Source organism: Thalia democratica, chromosome 1 (assembly GCF_965202585.1).
Source record: "Thalia democratica chromosome 1, ktThaDemo2.hap1.1, whole genome shotgun sequence".
NCBI classification, from domain to species: domain Eukaryota; kingdom Metazoa; phylum Chordata; class Thaliacea; order Salpida; family Salpidae; genus Thalia; species Thalia democratica.
In genome coordinates, this window is record NC_139165.1 from 46094368 (window position 1) to 46111302 (window position 16935).

Sequence of the window (16935 nt, forward strand, 5' to 3'; positions counted from 1 at the left end):
TGAGATATTTTTAATAATTACAGAACTTTATTTTTACTCTCCAAAACCCTTTTCATAGTAAATAAGTTAAACGAATCAAGATAAAGCAAAATAAAACTCCTTGCTCAAATTTTTATGACTTAGATTTGTCAAAATTAACTAATGTGACATAATTTGGTCTGGAAAAATATCTGTGCTACTAAAGTAAATAAACATATAGTTAAAATAAAATCATAAACAAACTTATTTGCAAATCAAAGTTTTTGGAAAAATAAAAACTTTGATGGAATTATTTCGGCTTTTTTGTGAAGTCATGTTTGTTTCAATGAATTTGTTCGTTTATTGATGTTAATTTATTTTAAATTGAGAAGTTAGTGTCGAAGTAGTTTTATTGTCGTTTTAATTAAATATAGCTGATAGAGTTGACAAACTTGTTTAGCAAAAACTTTACGTTCAATTTAAAAACTTTACAATTATGATCTAAAGTGGTAATTAGTTATTAAGCTCATATTTAATTGTTTTACAAATGAAAAAAAAAAGTGTGAAACCTGGTATCATATTTAGTTCTTTAAAAAATGTCTTGTATTACTAATAAATTATAAATACTTTTATATTTTTTGCTTTAAAACTTTAACTTTTTAATTTTTATACCAAATATTTAATATTATAAGTATTTATGTAAAATGTTCTTTACTTAATACTTTTGTTACTGTTTCTATTGTAAATGTTTTTTTTTAAATTTAAATAAAGTCTTTTTTCATAGTACTTATATGCTTTGTTAGGAAAATAAAATAAAAAACTTTGTGAACTTAGTTCTTATTTACTTTTGTTACGTTTTCTAATTAATTTTATTACAAACATTGAATAAAAGCTTCGGCTTAGCTGTATTTCTGAGCATTTATTTGATAAAATAAATAAATTATCCGTTGCAAGCAGTAGAGAAAAGCACGCTTTTGAATTTTACAAGTAGTTAATAATACACATTTCATATAAAAGCATGTATTTCCAATCATTAAGTCCTTTTCTTAAAATCAATGTTCAACTACCTTCATAAAACTTACCTTCAAATTCAGTTAAATGAGCAGCGTAGTTCCATTTGTAGCCACCACTGCAGCTTCTGCATCTCTTATTGCCTTTTATAAAATTACAAACAAACCATTGTTGCAGTTAATAGAAGAAGGTTTGTATGCTGATTTGCTGAAGCTTGGTTTTGGAACAGCTGTTAGCATTTACTGTTTAGGAAAAACTTGCCAAGAATGCAAAAAGATTATTTTCAAACAACTGTTATGCTACAGGTAAATTTTTTGAGTGTGCAAAAAATCAAGTTCTTTGATGCAGAAAGTTGTTTTTTTTTATGAACATGAAAATTAATACTTTTTTTGTATAATAAAATAAATTTTTTTGAAACAGATTTTTACAATACTCTAAAAATTATACTAAAAAATCTTAATAAGTTTTTATCTTATATATAAAAATGTTAATTTTAAAACAAGTTTATTAACAGTAAATAACTTTAATAATATTTTAACAGAAATTGGCTATATGCACCTAGAAGTAAACTTACTAAGGTTGGTAAAAAGTATGATTAATATAAATGTTAACATTTTAATACTTTTTAGTAGCAATTTGTTTAAAGTATGATCTTGAAGCTAAAATAGTAGTAAATGTTGTCATAAGTTTAAAACAACATTCTTTTGTGAGTTAAAAAAAGCATGTATTTTTTGGCAGGCATGGGGATTGCTGCTAAAATCTATTGTCCCAAAAGATCCTCCTTTAAACTCACTTCAAGAATATTTACCTAAGCATCCTTTGCCTAAGCTTGAAGAAACTTGCAAAAAGTATTTTTGTTGGCTACGTTTTATATTAAAAAATTCAATATTTGAACTGAAACTTTAAATTTTGCTTAGATCACTAATTGTTTTTAAACCTTTAATGAATGATGAAGAGTATAAAAAGTTTGAGAGTTTGATTTATCAGCTTATGACAATTGAAGGACCTCCATTGCAAAAAATATTAGAAAAAAGGTGTTTAGAGCTTTTTATACTTTCTTTTAATATACAGTTAACTATAAAGTTTAGTGTAATTTTTTTTTTAAATACCAAAACTTTAAATGTGTTATAAGCAAATTATTTGCAAAAAATACATAAATTTATTGACTGTTTTGGTTCTTATATGAAGGTGAAAATAAATAAATGTTATTATTTAGAATTTATTATAATTGTTTTCTGTAATTTTATGTAGTTTTTTTGATCATTGTTCGATTTGAACTCAACTTCTTGATTATTTTATACAATTAATTGATAAGCATGCAGCCTTTTAAAAGGTAATAGAACCAATCACATGTGGTTGATATTTGTTATATACTAGTTTACATAACACACCTAATTAAAAGGTATAATGAAGAAGAAAATTGGATAACTCCACTGTGGGACAACTTTGCTTACTTAGCTGGAAGAAGCTCAATCGCAAGTAAATAAAAGTTTCAGTACTAAGTATAACTCTCAAAAATACTATCAGTTATTGACAATTGAAATGAAAATTGAAAAAAAATAATAACAAGTATACTCGTTTATCTCTATTTGTAGAAATGTTTAGTTTTCCACTATAAAATAATATTTTTTTTAGTTAACTTATAATTTTTTATAAGATATATTCTGTTACTATATGACAATTAGTTCTTAATGAGTTAGTAAAATTAGAAAAATTAATACAAGAAAAAAAAAACGAACATTTACTTTATGTTTAAAAATTATTTTTGTTAGCTTACTATTTTAATGCAAGTAATGTTTTATAGTCTAACATTACAACTTATTTTTAGTTACAAGTAATTTTGTATGCATGGGAGAAGGAAGCAAGGGTTATCTGCCAACAAACCTTAAGCAGAATGCATTTGCTGCAGTTCTAACACATTTAGTGGTGCAATACAAGCTGGATACTGAAAATAAAAAAGTTACTAGTTTTTTTAAATTTTTATTTACAACTTTGTTTTGGAAAAATTGCACTTTTCAAAGCTCTAAAAGAGGTTAAATAACTTGTTTGTTTGCTGCAAGAATAGATACATGACAGTAAGAGTTATATACAAAAACAAAACAAATTTTTGAAGGACAGTAAATTTTGGTTTAAACTTAAGTACCAATAACCATAAATGCTAAGTTATTTACTAGCTTGTTTATTGTAAATAAATCTAGCAGCGTTTTTTAAGTCTGCTCAATACTTAAGTTTTTAAAAAAAATTACATTATATGATTTTGTAGAGAGTTTTTTACTTAATTATGTTTAACAAGTTAACTCTTGATTCTACTTAGTTAAACAATCCACTAGTACCTGTCCAATTCACATTTGATTAATTTTATCTGAGTTGTTTCCTCTACAAATCAGTACTTATCTCATTTTTTTTATTTAAGTCATTTCTGACTGATCAACCCCTACATATTTAAAGAATTTAAGAGTTACTTGACTTTAATAGATTATTATTTTACTAGTTTTTTCTACCCATGTTGTGTAAAATCTTGTTAAAAATTAAATATCTACTTGTGTTGGTAATTAAATGCATGCTTGAATTGAAGGACCTATTTTGTATTTTATTTTAATACAGATTTCAATGTTATTTACGTTCTAAAAAAGAAACTACATGATACATCACTATTAAAATTACAGGAATTAAATTCCGTCCATTAATGTTCTTAATTATAAATAATAATAATGTTTTTAAAGAATAAATAAATTATTATTAAAAAATAGTTCTTAAAAAGGAAAATTCATAAAAACTAAAAATAGCATTATTAGATAAATATTTAGACCTTCTTTTAGTCACATCTCAAACAATAACTAAATATTCAAAATAATAAGTCTCTGAATGTATAATTGATAAGACTATGATTGTAAATAAAAATTATATTAAATAAGTTAAATCAAAATAAATCAGAATTATCAAATTTAGAATCCCAGAATTTAAATTTTCATTCACCCTTAAAAAACAACCTGGATTTAAGATGTTGGTAGTAATATGTAATTTTGAACTGACTTGGTCTTTTTGTGAGAGTTAATATACTTTCAAAACTTACTAGTATCACTGAAATTGATTAAGATAGTAAAAAATAAAATAGGAATAAAACAAGTTGAATGGGTTATATGGGATATTGATTTGGACAACTTTTTTCAGGTACAAATTGCTTTTCTTAAAAATTAAATAGGTTAAAAAGATTTAAATTAAAACTAAAAGTATATTTTTTAAAAAGCATATGCTTCCAGTGTTTTGTAGCTTCCAGTATTTTAGTAGCTTCCAGTTACTTCTATACAATCTAAGACTGGTTTTTGTACATTAAACAATACTAGTAAGGCAGCTTTTTTATATAAATCAATATAAAAGTTTGTATTCAAATAAACAAACGAACCATTGTTTTAATTAGGCTTAAACATTGATACTAAGTGTTGTTGTTTTGTTTTATTTTACATATGTTTTATTTTTATAGTTTTTGTTTTCTATATTTTATTTCCAAACTTTATTTTGATTTGTTTTATATCACTTTAGTATTACTTTATGTTCTGTAATTGTTTGGAAGCGTTTCTATACAATTAAATTGTTGAAGAATTTTAGAACTAACCTTAATTTTCTTAAAAAGGTTAAGACACAAATTTATGATTTTAATGTAGGAATACGCCTACTGTGACATATTTATCATTTTAAATCTTCATATTAGACAAATTCTTGCTAAAAGTTTGTATACTTTGAAAGTTATATGGTTTGTAGATTTTTATAATTTGTTTTAGATAGTCTGAGAAATGTGATTTGTAAATTTATTATTTAATTTTTATTATATATACTTCCGTTGATAACAATTTATACCATATATAAGTTACTTCTACATGTAATAACATGATTTTCCTACAAAAAAGTTGGGTTAAAAATGTTTAAATATTTTTTTGAACTAAGATAGTTTAATTTAGAAAACGTTTCGTAGCTTAATTGTGGGTGCAAGACAGTTCAAATTTTGTCAGTTCAAATTCAAAAGTTCTGATTATTGTGGATTATCTCAAATACTTTTTACTTTTTTTACCATCATAATCTTATCAATTCGACCTTTAGATAAGTGTTTTTTTCTATTAATTTAAAGTTAACTTTTGATATCAAGCCTCTTAATCACTTTTTTAATAATTTAGGTTTTCAGAATTTGACTTATCTTAATTTAAAATGGCATGTAACCTTCTTTGTATTTTTAAGTATATGCTAATAGTAAGTATACCTAATGCATGAGTTTATATTGTAAACAATTGTTGTATGCTTTTTTAAAATGTATATTTTTTATCTTCACAGACTCTGTAGAGCTGCTCAAGTTTTATAGGCAGAAAAACATCGTAAGTCTAATAAAGTATTTGCGTACAAAAACAGTATTCAAATATAATGTTTATAAAGTATGAATCCTATTTTTGCTTTAAATTTAATATAGTTAACTTATGTTCATAGTCAACAAAACAACTAAAATTAATTTAAGTTATAAAGTTTTGTTTATATTCAGAAAAGCAATTATCTAAAAGTTTTTTTAAGTATTTCAAAAGTTTTGTAATTTTTAATTTTCGTAAGTTGTTTAAAAAAATACACAGATAGATCATATGATGATACAAAAAATGATACCAATTTGCTGTGATCGTTACAAATATATGCAATCTACAACAAGAATACCAAAACATGGCATGGATGAACTAAAAACTTATCCTTCATCTGAACATATTGTTGTATTCAGGTAAATGGCTTGTTATTACCATTTTGTATAAAATTTTAACATTAATTTTTTCAACACTAGTAAATATTGTTATAATTAATAAAGGTAAAATTTATTTATAAAAATAACGAATTTCAACAGAAATAAAGTTAAATGCCAATGATTATAATAAAACAGAAAGGGCCGAATGTATAGAGTGAATTTGTTTGCAAATGGAAAAGATGGTAAGAAGTCGTTGTTGACACCATTGGAGTTACAGAAACAGTTTGACAGTATTTCTGCTCAGACTCATGAAGATGAGGCTTGCAATCCTGGAGTTTTTACTACTTTAGACAGAGATGCTTGGGCAGAGGTTTTTGAATAACTATTCTTTAGTGTGTTTTTTACGAATGAGTCGATAAATTAATTTACTTTAACTTTAAAATATTTATATTTCTCTACTTGCTTAAATGAAAATCTATTATAGATTATAGCTGTTATTTTTAGTTTTTACCTCTCATAGCATTACAAAATTTAGTTATTTTTTATACCTATCTTTGACTTTTTTTAGAGTTTACGCTTATACTAATGAAAACAAAAGTGTTTTTCATCTTTAATTTTAAGTAATTTAACCTGGTATCTTGAAAAGAAACTAACTTTACTAATTTATTTTTTTCGATCACTTGTATAAATCGATTTCTTTATGGCTAACATCTAATTTAATTAGTTATATAATAAAAGTATGTGTTATACGAAATAAATGGTTTATGGTAGCCTGCCTTTTTATATGATAAATTGGGCAGCTCAGAATAGTTCAAACATACAATAAAATTTGTTAAAAAATCCATAGAAAAAATGTGTCTCAGCTCTTTAAAAACAAAAACAACAGATTCAGAGATCTTTCGTTTTGAGAAAGCATTTTAAATTCTGCTTATTCAAATAGAATCTAATCTATATATTTCTAATCTAGATCTTCTATTCTAGTAAGAATAATTGAAAATAAAATTAATTTGGTTTTAATAAAATGAAAGATCTCTGAATCTGTTGTTTTTATTTCAAAGATTTGGAACAGCTTTTTTCTATGGGTATTTTTAAACCATATTTATTGTATATAAGAAATAAAAAGTATTTCTTTTATTTGTTTTTACTTTAAAAATTTTTACAAAAGTTTTAGTTTAGAAGCGTAGCACAGCAAAATTACAAACGTGTTTCATTATTTTAAAGCTGTGTACTAAATAAAAAATTGAAAACCTAAGAAAACAAAAACTGTTATGAGAACTTGAAGGTTTGATGTAAAGCTTGTTTGTATTAAAGAGTTTTACTCGATATTTAGTTTATATACTAATTTTTTTGTTAATGTTGCTTAAAATGTATTTAAATTGTGATAGGTTATAAAAAATGAAAAACACCTAACATTTTAATTTTATTTTCTTATAACTTAGATACAATACGAAACTATGTTTTGTAGTATTATTAATATATACTTATGTTAACTAAAAATTAAAACTAAAAATTAATTTATTTAAAACAAAATCAATTAAACAACTTTCATAAATAACAAACATTTTTTAGGTCATGTTTAGTAGGGTTTCATAAATATAAGGAGTTTATACAATAGTTTTTTTTCAAAATAAAAAATGGTTAGAACCATCAAAAAAATCAGTCTCAGTCTTATACAAACACTTAAAAGAGATCTTTCGTTTATTAAAGAACATTCTATTTAAATAAGAATCGAAAATGTTGTTTTTTAATAAACAAAAGATCTCATCTGAGTGTGTGTATAAGACTGAGACTGATTTTTTTGTTGGTTCTAATCATTTTTTGTTTTGTTAAGTCTAATTTTCAATCCTGTCCGGTCTTTAAAATCAAAAGAGGCAGACTACTTTAATCCCATTTTAATTTTTTTTTTTTTTTCATGTTGCTTTTTTTAAATGAAAAATAAATAAACAAAAACTGGTATATATTATTTTTTTTCGATGAATTTTAACTTCTAAAACAGTTGCTTTATACTTTGTATGCAAGTATCATATCAAAACTTATATAAAATAAGTTGTATAAAACAGATTCGACTGAAGTTGTTAGATGACGAAGTAAATTTAAAATCTCTAAGAGCTGTTGAAAGTTCACTCTTTTGCATCGCTTTAACGGATAAATTTTCAAATGTGAGTTTGTATTTATTTTTTTCTTTGTTATATAATTAAAGTTTTACTATTTAATTATATTAGCTTAGTGGTAATAACACAATTCAAACATTTACGTATTAATGACTTATTTCTATTGACAGTTGATTAACATTTTATTGACGCACTAGGTAAGTTGTTAGTAAAGTTTATTTGCATGTAATAGTTTATAATAAACTATATTAAACTTAGTTTAGGCTTTTAAAAACTGTAAGTATTTAGTATTTTAAACTTTAAAGCTTTATTTTAGCTAAAGAGTGTATTTATTGGTCCGAATACTGTAGTTAGTACATGAATTTGTAGATGAAATCTAAATGTTTGCTATATTTGATTCTAAACATTTTAATTTTAACGATTGTTATTTAACTGGTAACAATAGAAACATTTTTAATCATTTACTGTAAGTTAAAAAAAAGTACTTATATTGAATAAAACTTAGAGTTTTTCTAATTCGAACTATTGAAACTTATAAATTAAAAAAAATATACATACTTTACTTAGTTGGGTAATAAATTAAGTATATTTTTATTTCTGAACACTTTTTATAAACAAAAAATAAAAAAATAAAAATCAATGTTAAGTTATTATTAAGTAAAAAAAAAGTTCATAAACGTTAAATACATAGGGGGTAAATCACCAATTTCCATAGTCTTGTTATTTGACTTAATAACTAACTAAGCTATTAGCTGCTTTTTTTCCGTTTTAAAAATTCAAATTAACTTTTGAGATATAAGCAATTACCTTGTAGTGTTTAGAAGGTTAGCTAGCATAAGGTACAAACTAAAATATCATTTTTTTTTTGCCCGCAAAATTAGTTGCTTATCATCAAGTCATGCGATAAAAGGCTGTTAAAAAAAAACGCAATATGCAATTTTCAAAACCTTCATTGTAAATCCGTTTAAGCTTGTGTAATCCTTGTTTATTATTGCACGACTTGGTACCCAGCTATTAAATACTAGAGCTAATAAAAGCTTTTAAATTGTTACTTTACAGAATAAATAAGTTTGCTAAACACTACTTTTTTGTCTGTAAAAACAGATTGTTTTACCAAAAGCCTATCTCATCCTACAACTTTTGGCAATGGTTTTATTACTTTCTTAGTCTAATCTTGAAAAAGTTTTTATCTGAAAGTTATAAATTATAAATAATTTAATTCATTAATTTAAAAAATTCAATTTATCTCTTTATAGATATAATGTTCTAATAAAATTTTGTAGACGTTGCAAACAACACTTCCTAAAGTTTGAATTATATTTGTTAGTAAAAGTAGAGGAGGATAGATTGTTATTAGTTTTTTAAGTTCTGAAAAAATATATAAACATTTCTTCTTTATACGTTTTTATTGGAAACTTACTGTTATTTTAGTTTGTAAAAAGTACCGTACAGTACAGGGTTAGGAAAAGTACGGACCAATAACTGGATCCGACCCACTAACAAAAACCATTAGCCCATGACGTACTTTTTGACTGGTGGTTTTTTTTTATATCTTGTTTTTCAAAAAAAACCTGCATTAAATCAATTTTAATATTAGTAGTAGACTTACTGTGAAAATTTAAAGAAGATTCCTTTAAAAATCAAGGATAGAATAGATTTTTAGTGAAATAGTCTTTTTTCGGGTTTTTTGTTTGCGCCTTTCATAAGAAACCTATTAAGCACACCGACTTTGATCGCTTATATATTATATCTTTCTAGTTACTTTTAAATTACTTTAGCGTTTTTACTTTTCTGATAGCTCAGATAAAACTCTATAAAATAAGATCAACTTGTAAAAATGAAGGTTAACCCCGCCACCCTATGCCCTTAATTTTGATGATAAAAAAGTTGGATCCTATTTTCTTTATTAAAATTTTTATATGCGTAAAGTTTTAATGTTTTATAAGAATATGTCTTAAGATATTTAAAAGAATTGAGATATGTTTGAGTAAGACAGTATACTGCAAACATTTTTTATGCTTTTTTATTGTTTTTACTTATTTTGTTGAAACAGAAGCAAAATTTGTTAGGCAGCTAAAGTTTAATATACTTACAGAATGAATTAAAAGTGTTTTGTATCAGTCTCTTTTTATTTTTCCGCTATTTGTTATGTTTTAATATATTAACTGTTAGTTATTAGTTTTATGTAAACTAATTACCATCATAATTGTTCAATTTGACAGGATTTAAGTGACGATTTTTGGTACAACTTGTGTGGAAGCTGTAACGACCGGTGGTATGACAAGTCATTGTGCTTGTTTGTTCACAAAAACTGCCAGTTTGGCCTCAATGTCGAACACACAACCGCCGAGGCGACTGTAAGATGATTTTGTATAATTAGTTTCGTATCAAGAGCAATATTCTTGCTCTTAATGTAGCATGAAACTGTACGTATTCTTTGAGTTATTTTAAAAAATTATCTGAGCCCAGATGTTGTAAAGTAATAACTGTAAAAGCTTTAATCGTATAAAGTTTTACTTCTGCCTTGTTTAGGAAAATAGATTCACACGTATAGTAGATAGTCACGCTTAAAAAAAATTGACAATTTATTAAGATCTAATAAATACTAAAAACTATATTTTAAAATGTCTCAGTTCTTTGCGCTGAACATCTTTAAGAGGTATATCGTTTATTTATATAAATCTTACCATTCATTCTGAAAAAACAATTGCCGATAAAAATAGTGTTATTACACATTATTAGTTTATAACGATTACTTATAAGTTAGTAGTTTTTCGAACAACTTTAAACTTTCATGAAAAAAAATACTTAAAAGCTTTAACATCCAAAAATAATGTTTTTTTTTTTAATTTCTACGTTTTTACTTAGCATATAAACTTGGTTTATGTTGTTTTTCATCATACTATTAACACAAATGGTCTGAACTTTGCCTTCTGAATGTTTTTTAGATTTTATAAGCTTGTATCAGCCTTGAAATAGGCTACAAGTATGTTGAAACCTTGTTTTTTAAGCATATGTTTACTGATCTTTCAATGTGGATCTAGTTGTGTTTGTTTTGTAATTTTTGGTTTAAGTGCAAAGTTCAACAAACCGGTTGCACGCTTTCATCATGTATTTTTGCTGACTTACATTATTTTCGAGAGTTATGTTTTTATATTTACTTACAAGTATTTAAACATAGGTAGTAAAAGTCAATTATAAAACTCAATATTATCTTGTACAATATAAGTTGTTACTAAAAAATGACATTTAAAAAAGATAGTTTTGATATGATACCTATTTTTTTACCATACAACTTACTGTCATGATTAATAATAGTAAATATACTTAAACGTGATTAATAGTTTTTTAAGAGTAATAATAATCGACATAGTTACGCCCAAAGTTTTCATTTAGTGTAATTTCTTTTAGTCATCAAGCCTTGTCGGTATCAGTTTCCTTTTAAATAACTTTTTAATGACCTAGTTAAATAAAAAAGTGTTAGTGTTTAACTTATTAGCATGATATATAACTATTAACAGTGTAAGTTAAGTGACTATCTGAACAAGAAATTTTATGAGAACTAGCCGTACAATTTTAGATCTAATAACTATATTTGTTATTGTATTTTCAATCCACCTATATTTTTTTTCTCAGCTTTCTGGCAGAATGGTAGAGTATTGCGTACATCAATTTCTTGATTATATCAGCCAATCGGGTGATAGCACTCATGGTGGTAAGACAACACATCCGAAACTGCCGACTGCTCAGCTGCTGAGCTGGAACTTGGACGGTTACAAGGAAAACATTAAAAAATATCAACTGGATTTTAGCAACTTAGTTAGTAATAAATTACTTTAAAAATTAAAAACTCTGACAAATATTTTTTGGCAAAAACTATGACAAATAAGTAAAAAAATCTTAGTTTTTATGGTTAATACATTTTAAAATCACGTTTTTTGTATATTTTTATTTACAGGAATGTAACAAAAACTATGTTGCATAATTAAAAAATTTTAAGGCTAAGTTCACAAACTATTTCAAACAAGTTTATTTGTTTAGTTTCTGATTTAGTAAACAAATGTTGCATTTGTTTTAAAACCAAAATAACTTACTAAGTTTATCACTTATGAAAAACAAATACCTGTTGATAAATTTTCTTTTGATACTTAAAAAGTATTTACAATTTTTGAATTAGTTAAACTTCAAGTTTTATTTAAATTTTTTCATCTAAAAGACTCAATGAAATGTCATAAGTACACATACTTTAGATTTGAATTTAAGTAACAGTCTAACTTATGAAAACAGGCAAACGATATAGACGCTCAAGTTTTATATACGAAAGAAGGAAAGGAAACAATAAAAAAGTTGCAAGTAAGTCCTGATGGCTTCATACAAATGGCCCTTCAGCTAACCTTCTACAGAATGCACAAAAAAACTCCTAAAACGTACGAAACTGCAACTACTAGGTTTGTTGTTTACAGAAAAGAATTTTGACTTATCATTTTTTGAGGATTTTTCAATCATGATTGTTTTTAATGATAATTAATAACAACAGGCTTTTCAAAGAAGGCAGAACGGAAACGATAAGACCTTTTTCACATCATTCTGTTGATTTTACCAAGGTATGTTTTTCCATAAAAATATAAGGAACCAGCTCTTATGTTTTATTAAAGGACTTTCTTCAAGTTTACGGTTTTTAAGGAACCCTTAATATGTTTTGCAAGAAACTTTGTTATTATATTTATTAGTAAAAAGCTTTTTTTAATTTAACTACCTATAAACTTTGAAGACAATGGACGATGAGTCAGTATTGAAATCAGTAAAGCGTGACCATTTAAGACGGGCGATCAAGTACCAAACCAAGTACAAATTGGACTCGATGTGCGGAAATGGTGTTGACCGGCACTTGTTCGGATTGTACGCTGCCGGCAAAATGGTTGGGAAAGTCCCTCAAGTGTTCTCTATGCCAGTCAGTTTCTATCAAATAAGTTTTTGTTTTTAATTTAAGCATCCTTAATATTGTTACTAAAAGTTACTTGATTAGTTTGTTGAAATTTTATTTTTAATCATTAGTTTCAAACTGTAGTTATTTTTTCCTATCAAAAATAAACAATTATACCAGTGTGGTGCCTATAAAGACAAACAGTTCTGTGACTGAACAAAGTAGGTGAAAAAAAATAATGAAAACATAGTTCAATGTTCAAGCTAAAATATGTACTGTTAAAATAGTAAACTTTCGATAACATTAATTGTAACACTAAAAAATAAAAGTACGTATCAATAAAGTGCATAGGAAAACTAAAGTATCAGTGATTTGTAGGTTTAAACACTGTATATCTTGTATGGTCAATTTCATACTCTTTGCCTTCATTATGTTTTTATTAAAATTTAAATCAAACACCAACAGGCGCTGTACGAATCCGACCAGCTGTCCACTTCTCAGTCACCGCTCAAATACGATCCCAAGTACTTCAAAAGGAACGATCTCCGGCCCATAGGAGGGGGGTTCGGATCCCAGAGAAATGACGGATACGGGTGCACTTACTTCATGGACGATCACAATTCGGGTTGGTCATAGTTTCTTGTTTTGTCATATGGTACCTTTTATTAGTTTTATAAGGAGGCATTAGAATAACTTAGTTGTTTAAGACAAGATTTATATATAATTCGCAAATCGGTCCAGGACACAGTCAATTGTTTTTCCTAGTGATTTTTTCCCTGCATTTAGTTTTTTAAGGAAACAATTGTCTAGTTGCTTTTTATTTTTTTTGTGCTTTTCAAGTATTTGATATTAGTTACAGCAATCAAAATATATTAAAACAGTTATTAAGTTGAAAATAAAGATATAAATTTTTACTGTAACAGGATTAGTAAAAGTTAGGTCTGGCGATTAGTTTTATATCCAAATTCAACTAGTTGTTATCTATTCTAATTTTATAATTTTTTTAGCATGTATACTTGTATTTTGAAACTCAATTAATTATGCTTGCTCTACCATGACTTTTCACTTTTTGATACATTATACTAGCACATTATATAATGATATATTTTAGGACTACAAGATGTTGATCAATTTTATGTGTTTTTTTTTTAATTATGGTTTTTCAGTTATTACTTAATAGTTTTTATATAAGTAACTTTGTTATTGTTTTTCCAACTTCCTTTGTATTTGTCTTATGAAAATTCAGAAATATATAGAATATGGGTACACGAAGAACTATTTTACTTTCATAATTTTATAAATTAGATTTACAGGAAATTTTTATTTTTAATTTGAAGTTACTTTTTGAGATGTTGCCCCTTATTTTCTTAAAAACAATTTGAACTGTCGTGTGATCGTAAAATATATTGTATACGATCAAAAAACAACTTTTATTAGTTTAAAAAGTTATAAATGTGGTTAAAAAATGAATTAACACAAACGTAGACATCATTAATCTTTATATTATAACATTGGTACATATTTTTAAACTATTTTACATAGCTCACGTTCAAGACTTTTATAAAGCAAACAAAGTAAATACAATTTATTAAAATATAGAATTTGTAAACCTTAAGGTCTAAACTTTGTCTAAAAACATTTACTTATAAAAGAGAGACGTGACTTAATTACTTATTAAATGTTGTTTCTTTACATACATTTTAAAAAACTTAGGAAAATTTAAATCTGTGTTGAAAAATTTTTAATACGTGCTTATACTTTACTGACTAGGTGCGTCTAACCTTCGACCCACTTTTATTTGACAAATATTATGAAGGCTATCTTGTATAAACTTATTTAATCTCGTTTGCAATGTGGCCCTTTCAAATTTAAAGGTAAAAGGTTCTTTGCATGCACCAGTAATTTTAAAGTTGTGCACAATAACGTTAATGAAGATTATGTTACTGTGCAGTGATCATGATAAAATTGTTAAATAATGATATTTATTTTTATAAGGTTCGTATTCCACTCTGAGATACTTTGGACTTTGCTTTTATTATACTTCTTAAATTTAAAAAATAATAGTCTATAAAGTTTGCTTTCTTTACACTATTAATCAATTAAGCGTTAAATAGTATAAAGTGCGCAGGTATTTTGCTTTAATGATGTGCTGTGAACACTTTTATAAAAGTTTTTGATTTATCTTATTCAAGATACTACAAAACATTATCAACTAGCTACTCTTATATTTTATTTAAAGTAGATGTTGCTTGTAGCACCAAGCTGTATAAAACTGTACCATGGGCGTAGCGTGGGGAGGGACACTGGCGCATGCGTGCCACCCAAAAAAAGAAAAATGTGAAAAAAAAAATTTAATATTGTTATCCTTTATAGTTTATTTTTTCTGCTTAATTTGCCTTTTTTCAACTATGTTTATCTAGTCTTCAAAAAGTTAAACGAAATTTTGAATACCAATTAGTGACAAGTTAGGAAAGTACATGTTATTACTCAATATACTGATTCGGTGCGTAATTGCAAATGCGCACCGATGTTGATGAAAAACTCAATAAGGAAAAATTTTATAAGTTCATTAACTTCATAAGAATTTAGACTCAAAAAGCACGCAATTAATATAGCGCACCGCTGTAGTATAACCTTATAGCAGATCATTTTTCTACAAAAAGTTTACAAAAATACGTCACGCTTAAAGAAAAATTAAACAATTTTAGAATTTTTTTTTTATGCTACATTGTTAAGACTACTGCTAGTTTTCTGAACTTTATTTTTGTAAACATACAAGATAAGCGTGTCGGCCTATGAGAAATAAACTTTGTTTGTGATTTTTATTTTAAACAAATACAATCAAATGAATTAAATTTTAAAAGTATACTTTTAACTATTTTACAAAGTTGTAATAAACTGTAATAACAGTTATAAAGTTAGTCTATTTTAACTTCTCTGTAACTTTATTAAAATTATGTGCAATGAGGTGTTGTTATCACTGTTGTATTGTATATTAAAGAGATTGATATTTTTTCGTAAATAAAACAGATACTTTCGTTTTATTGAATATATTAATTTTTAAAGATATAAAGTTTACTAAAAGTAATAAAAACAATTTTTATTTAGCAAGTTTACATTTTTGCAAGTATAAGTAATTCTAATGAAATTTATACTTTTATTTAATTGTTTAATTTTGTAATATATAAATGTTTTTAAAACAGTTAACGAACCTATTACTAAATAAATTTATTTCAATTATATTACTTATAAAAGGTTTTTTTATAGCTAATTACAAAAGTTTTAATTTAGAGGATTTTTTGAGAAAAAAATTGCGCACCCCCTGACCAAAATACCACGCTACGCCACTGAACTGTACGCAAGTAAAATATAAATAAAGAATTTACATATATGTTGTAGTTAAATCGACTTTGTAATAAATATTATTTTCAAAAAACTTTTCATTTTTAGTTCATCTGTTGTGTACTTCATACAAAAGCTGTGATGAAACTGATTCGTTGAAGTTCTGTAAGAATGTAGAACAAGCTATGGATGATATGAAGTTTTTGCTGCAAGCTTAAAACATCAACGTATTTAAAATCAATTAACATTTCTTCCAAATATTTAATGAAATTACCTCAAAGATTTTAATTTATTGAAGCAATACTTTAAAAAAATAATGTTTTTATTTTTCCATGGTACGTGTTATTTTATTGATATACTATACTTATGATTTTTTAACTATGCATATTTAATCACAATCATTAAGTTTGATCAAATCTTTTAATTTTTTGATAGTTTAAAATGTTTGTAATTTGTTATATTGTATGTGTATTGCTATTTATGTTGTTAGATATATACTTTAAGAAAATGCTAACTTTTTAACTTAAAGAAAACTTCTAAGTAATCTTTTTTAAATTATGTTCATTTGTTTTTTATAAGTATAGTAATTAATAATTAAATACAAAGTAAATTTTGTTGAAATTAGGCTTTTGCTTTCATCTTTATTTTAGTTGATATATAACAACTGTTTTTCAAATAACTTCTGTGATTGCCATCTAATTAAAAGTTTTGCTAAGCTTGTTGCCAAACAGAAGTTTTTATTCGAGTATTCTGTCGTTTTTAAAGTAAATAGTTAATTTACAAGCTATTATTTTAAAATGAATTATGTTTGAGTAGAAATGTATTTTTGAAAATAAGCATGTAAATTTTTGTCGATTCAATGAATTTTTTTTTGTAAT

General features: G+C 25.3%; 1 protein-coding gene across 1 annotated transcript; it reads left to right on the forward strand.

Moving 5' to 3' along the window:
• The first annotated feature begins 1056 nt into the window (after positions 1–1056).
• LOC145836542 (carnitine O-palmitoyltransferase 1, liver isoform-like) lies at positions 1057–16392 on the forward strand. Its single transcript, XM_082944341.1, has 18 exons — positions 1057–1274; positions 1511–1547; positions 1708–1817; positions 1887–2003; positions 2372–2448; positions 2798–2928; positions 4632–4720; positions 5234–5333; positions 5580–5719; positions 5876–6050; positions 7741–7839; positions 10014–10148; positions 11428–11610; positions 12079–12239; positions 12329–12395; positions 12563–12742; positions 13181–13340; positions 16166–16392. The coding sequence occupies exons 1-18, from the start codon at positions 1057–1059 to the stop codon at positions 16273–16275; spliced, it is 2289 nt and encodes a 762-aa protein (XP_082800467.1). The 3' UTR covers positions 16276–16392.
• Positions 16393–16935: the final 543 nt, after the last annotated feature.

What these genes read in the sequence shown, in the direction of transcription:
- LOC145836542 (XM_082944341.1), top strand. Translation starts at nt 1,057, where the DNA reads ATGAGCAGCGTAGTTCCATTTGTAGCCACCACTGCAGCTTCTGCATCT. An exon ending in CTTGAAGAAACTTGCAAAAA is followed by an intron (nt 1,818 to 1,886) that starts GTATTTTTGTTG and finishes AATTTTGCTTAG; the next exon opens with ATCACTAATTGTTTTTAAAC. An exon ending in CAAAAAATATTAGAAAAAAG is followed by an intron (nt 2,004 to 2,371) that starts GTGTTTAGAGCT and finishes CCTAATTAAAAG; the next exon opens with GTATAATGAAGAAGAAAATT.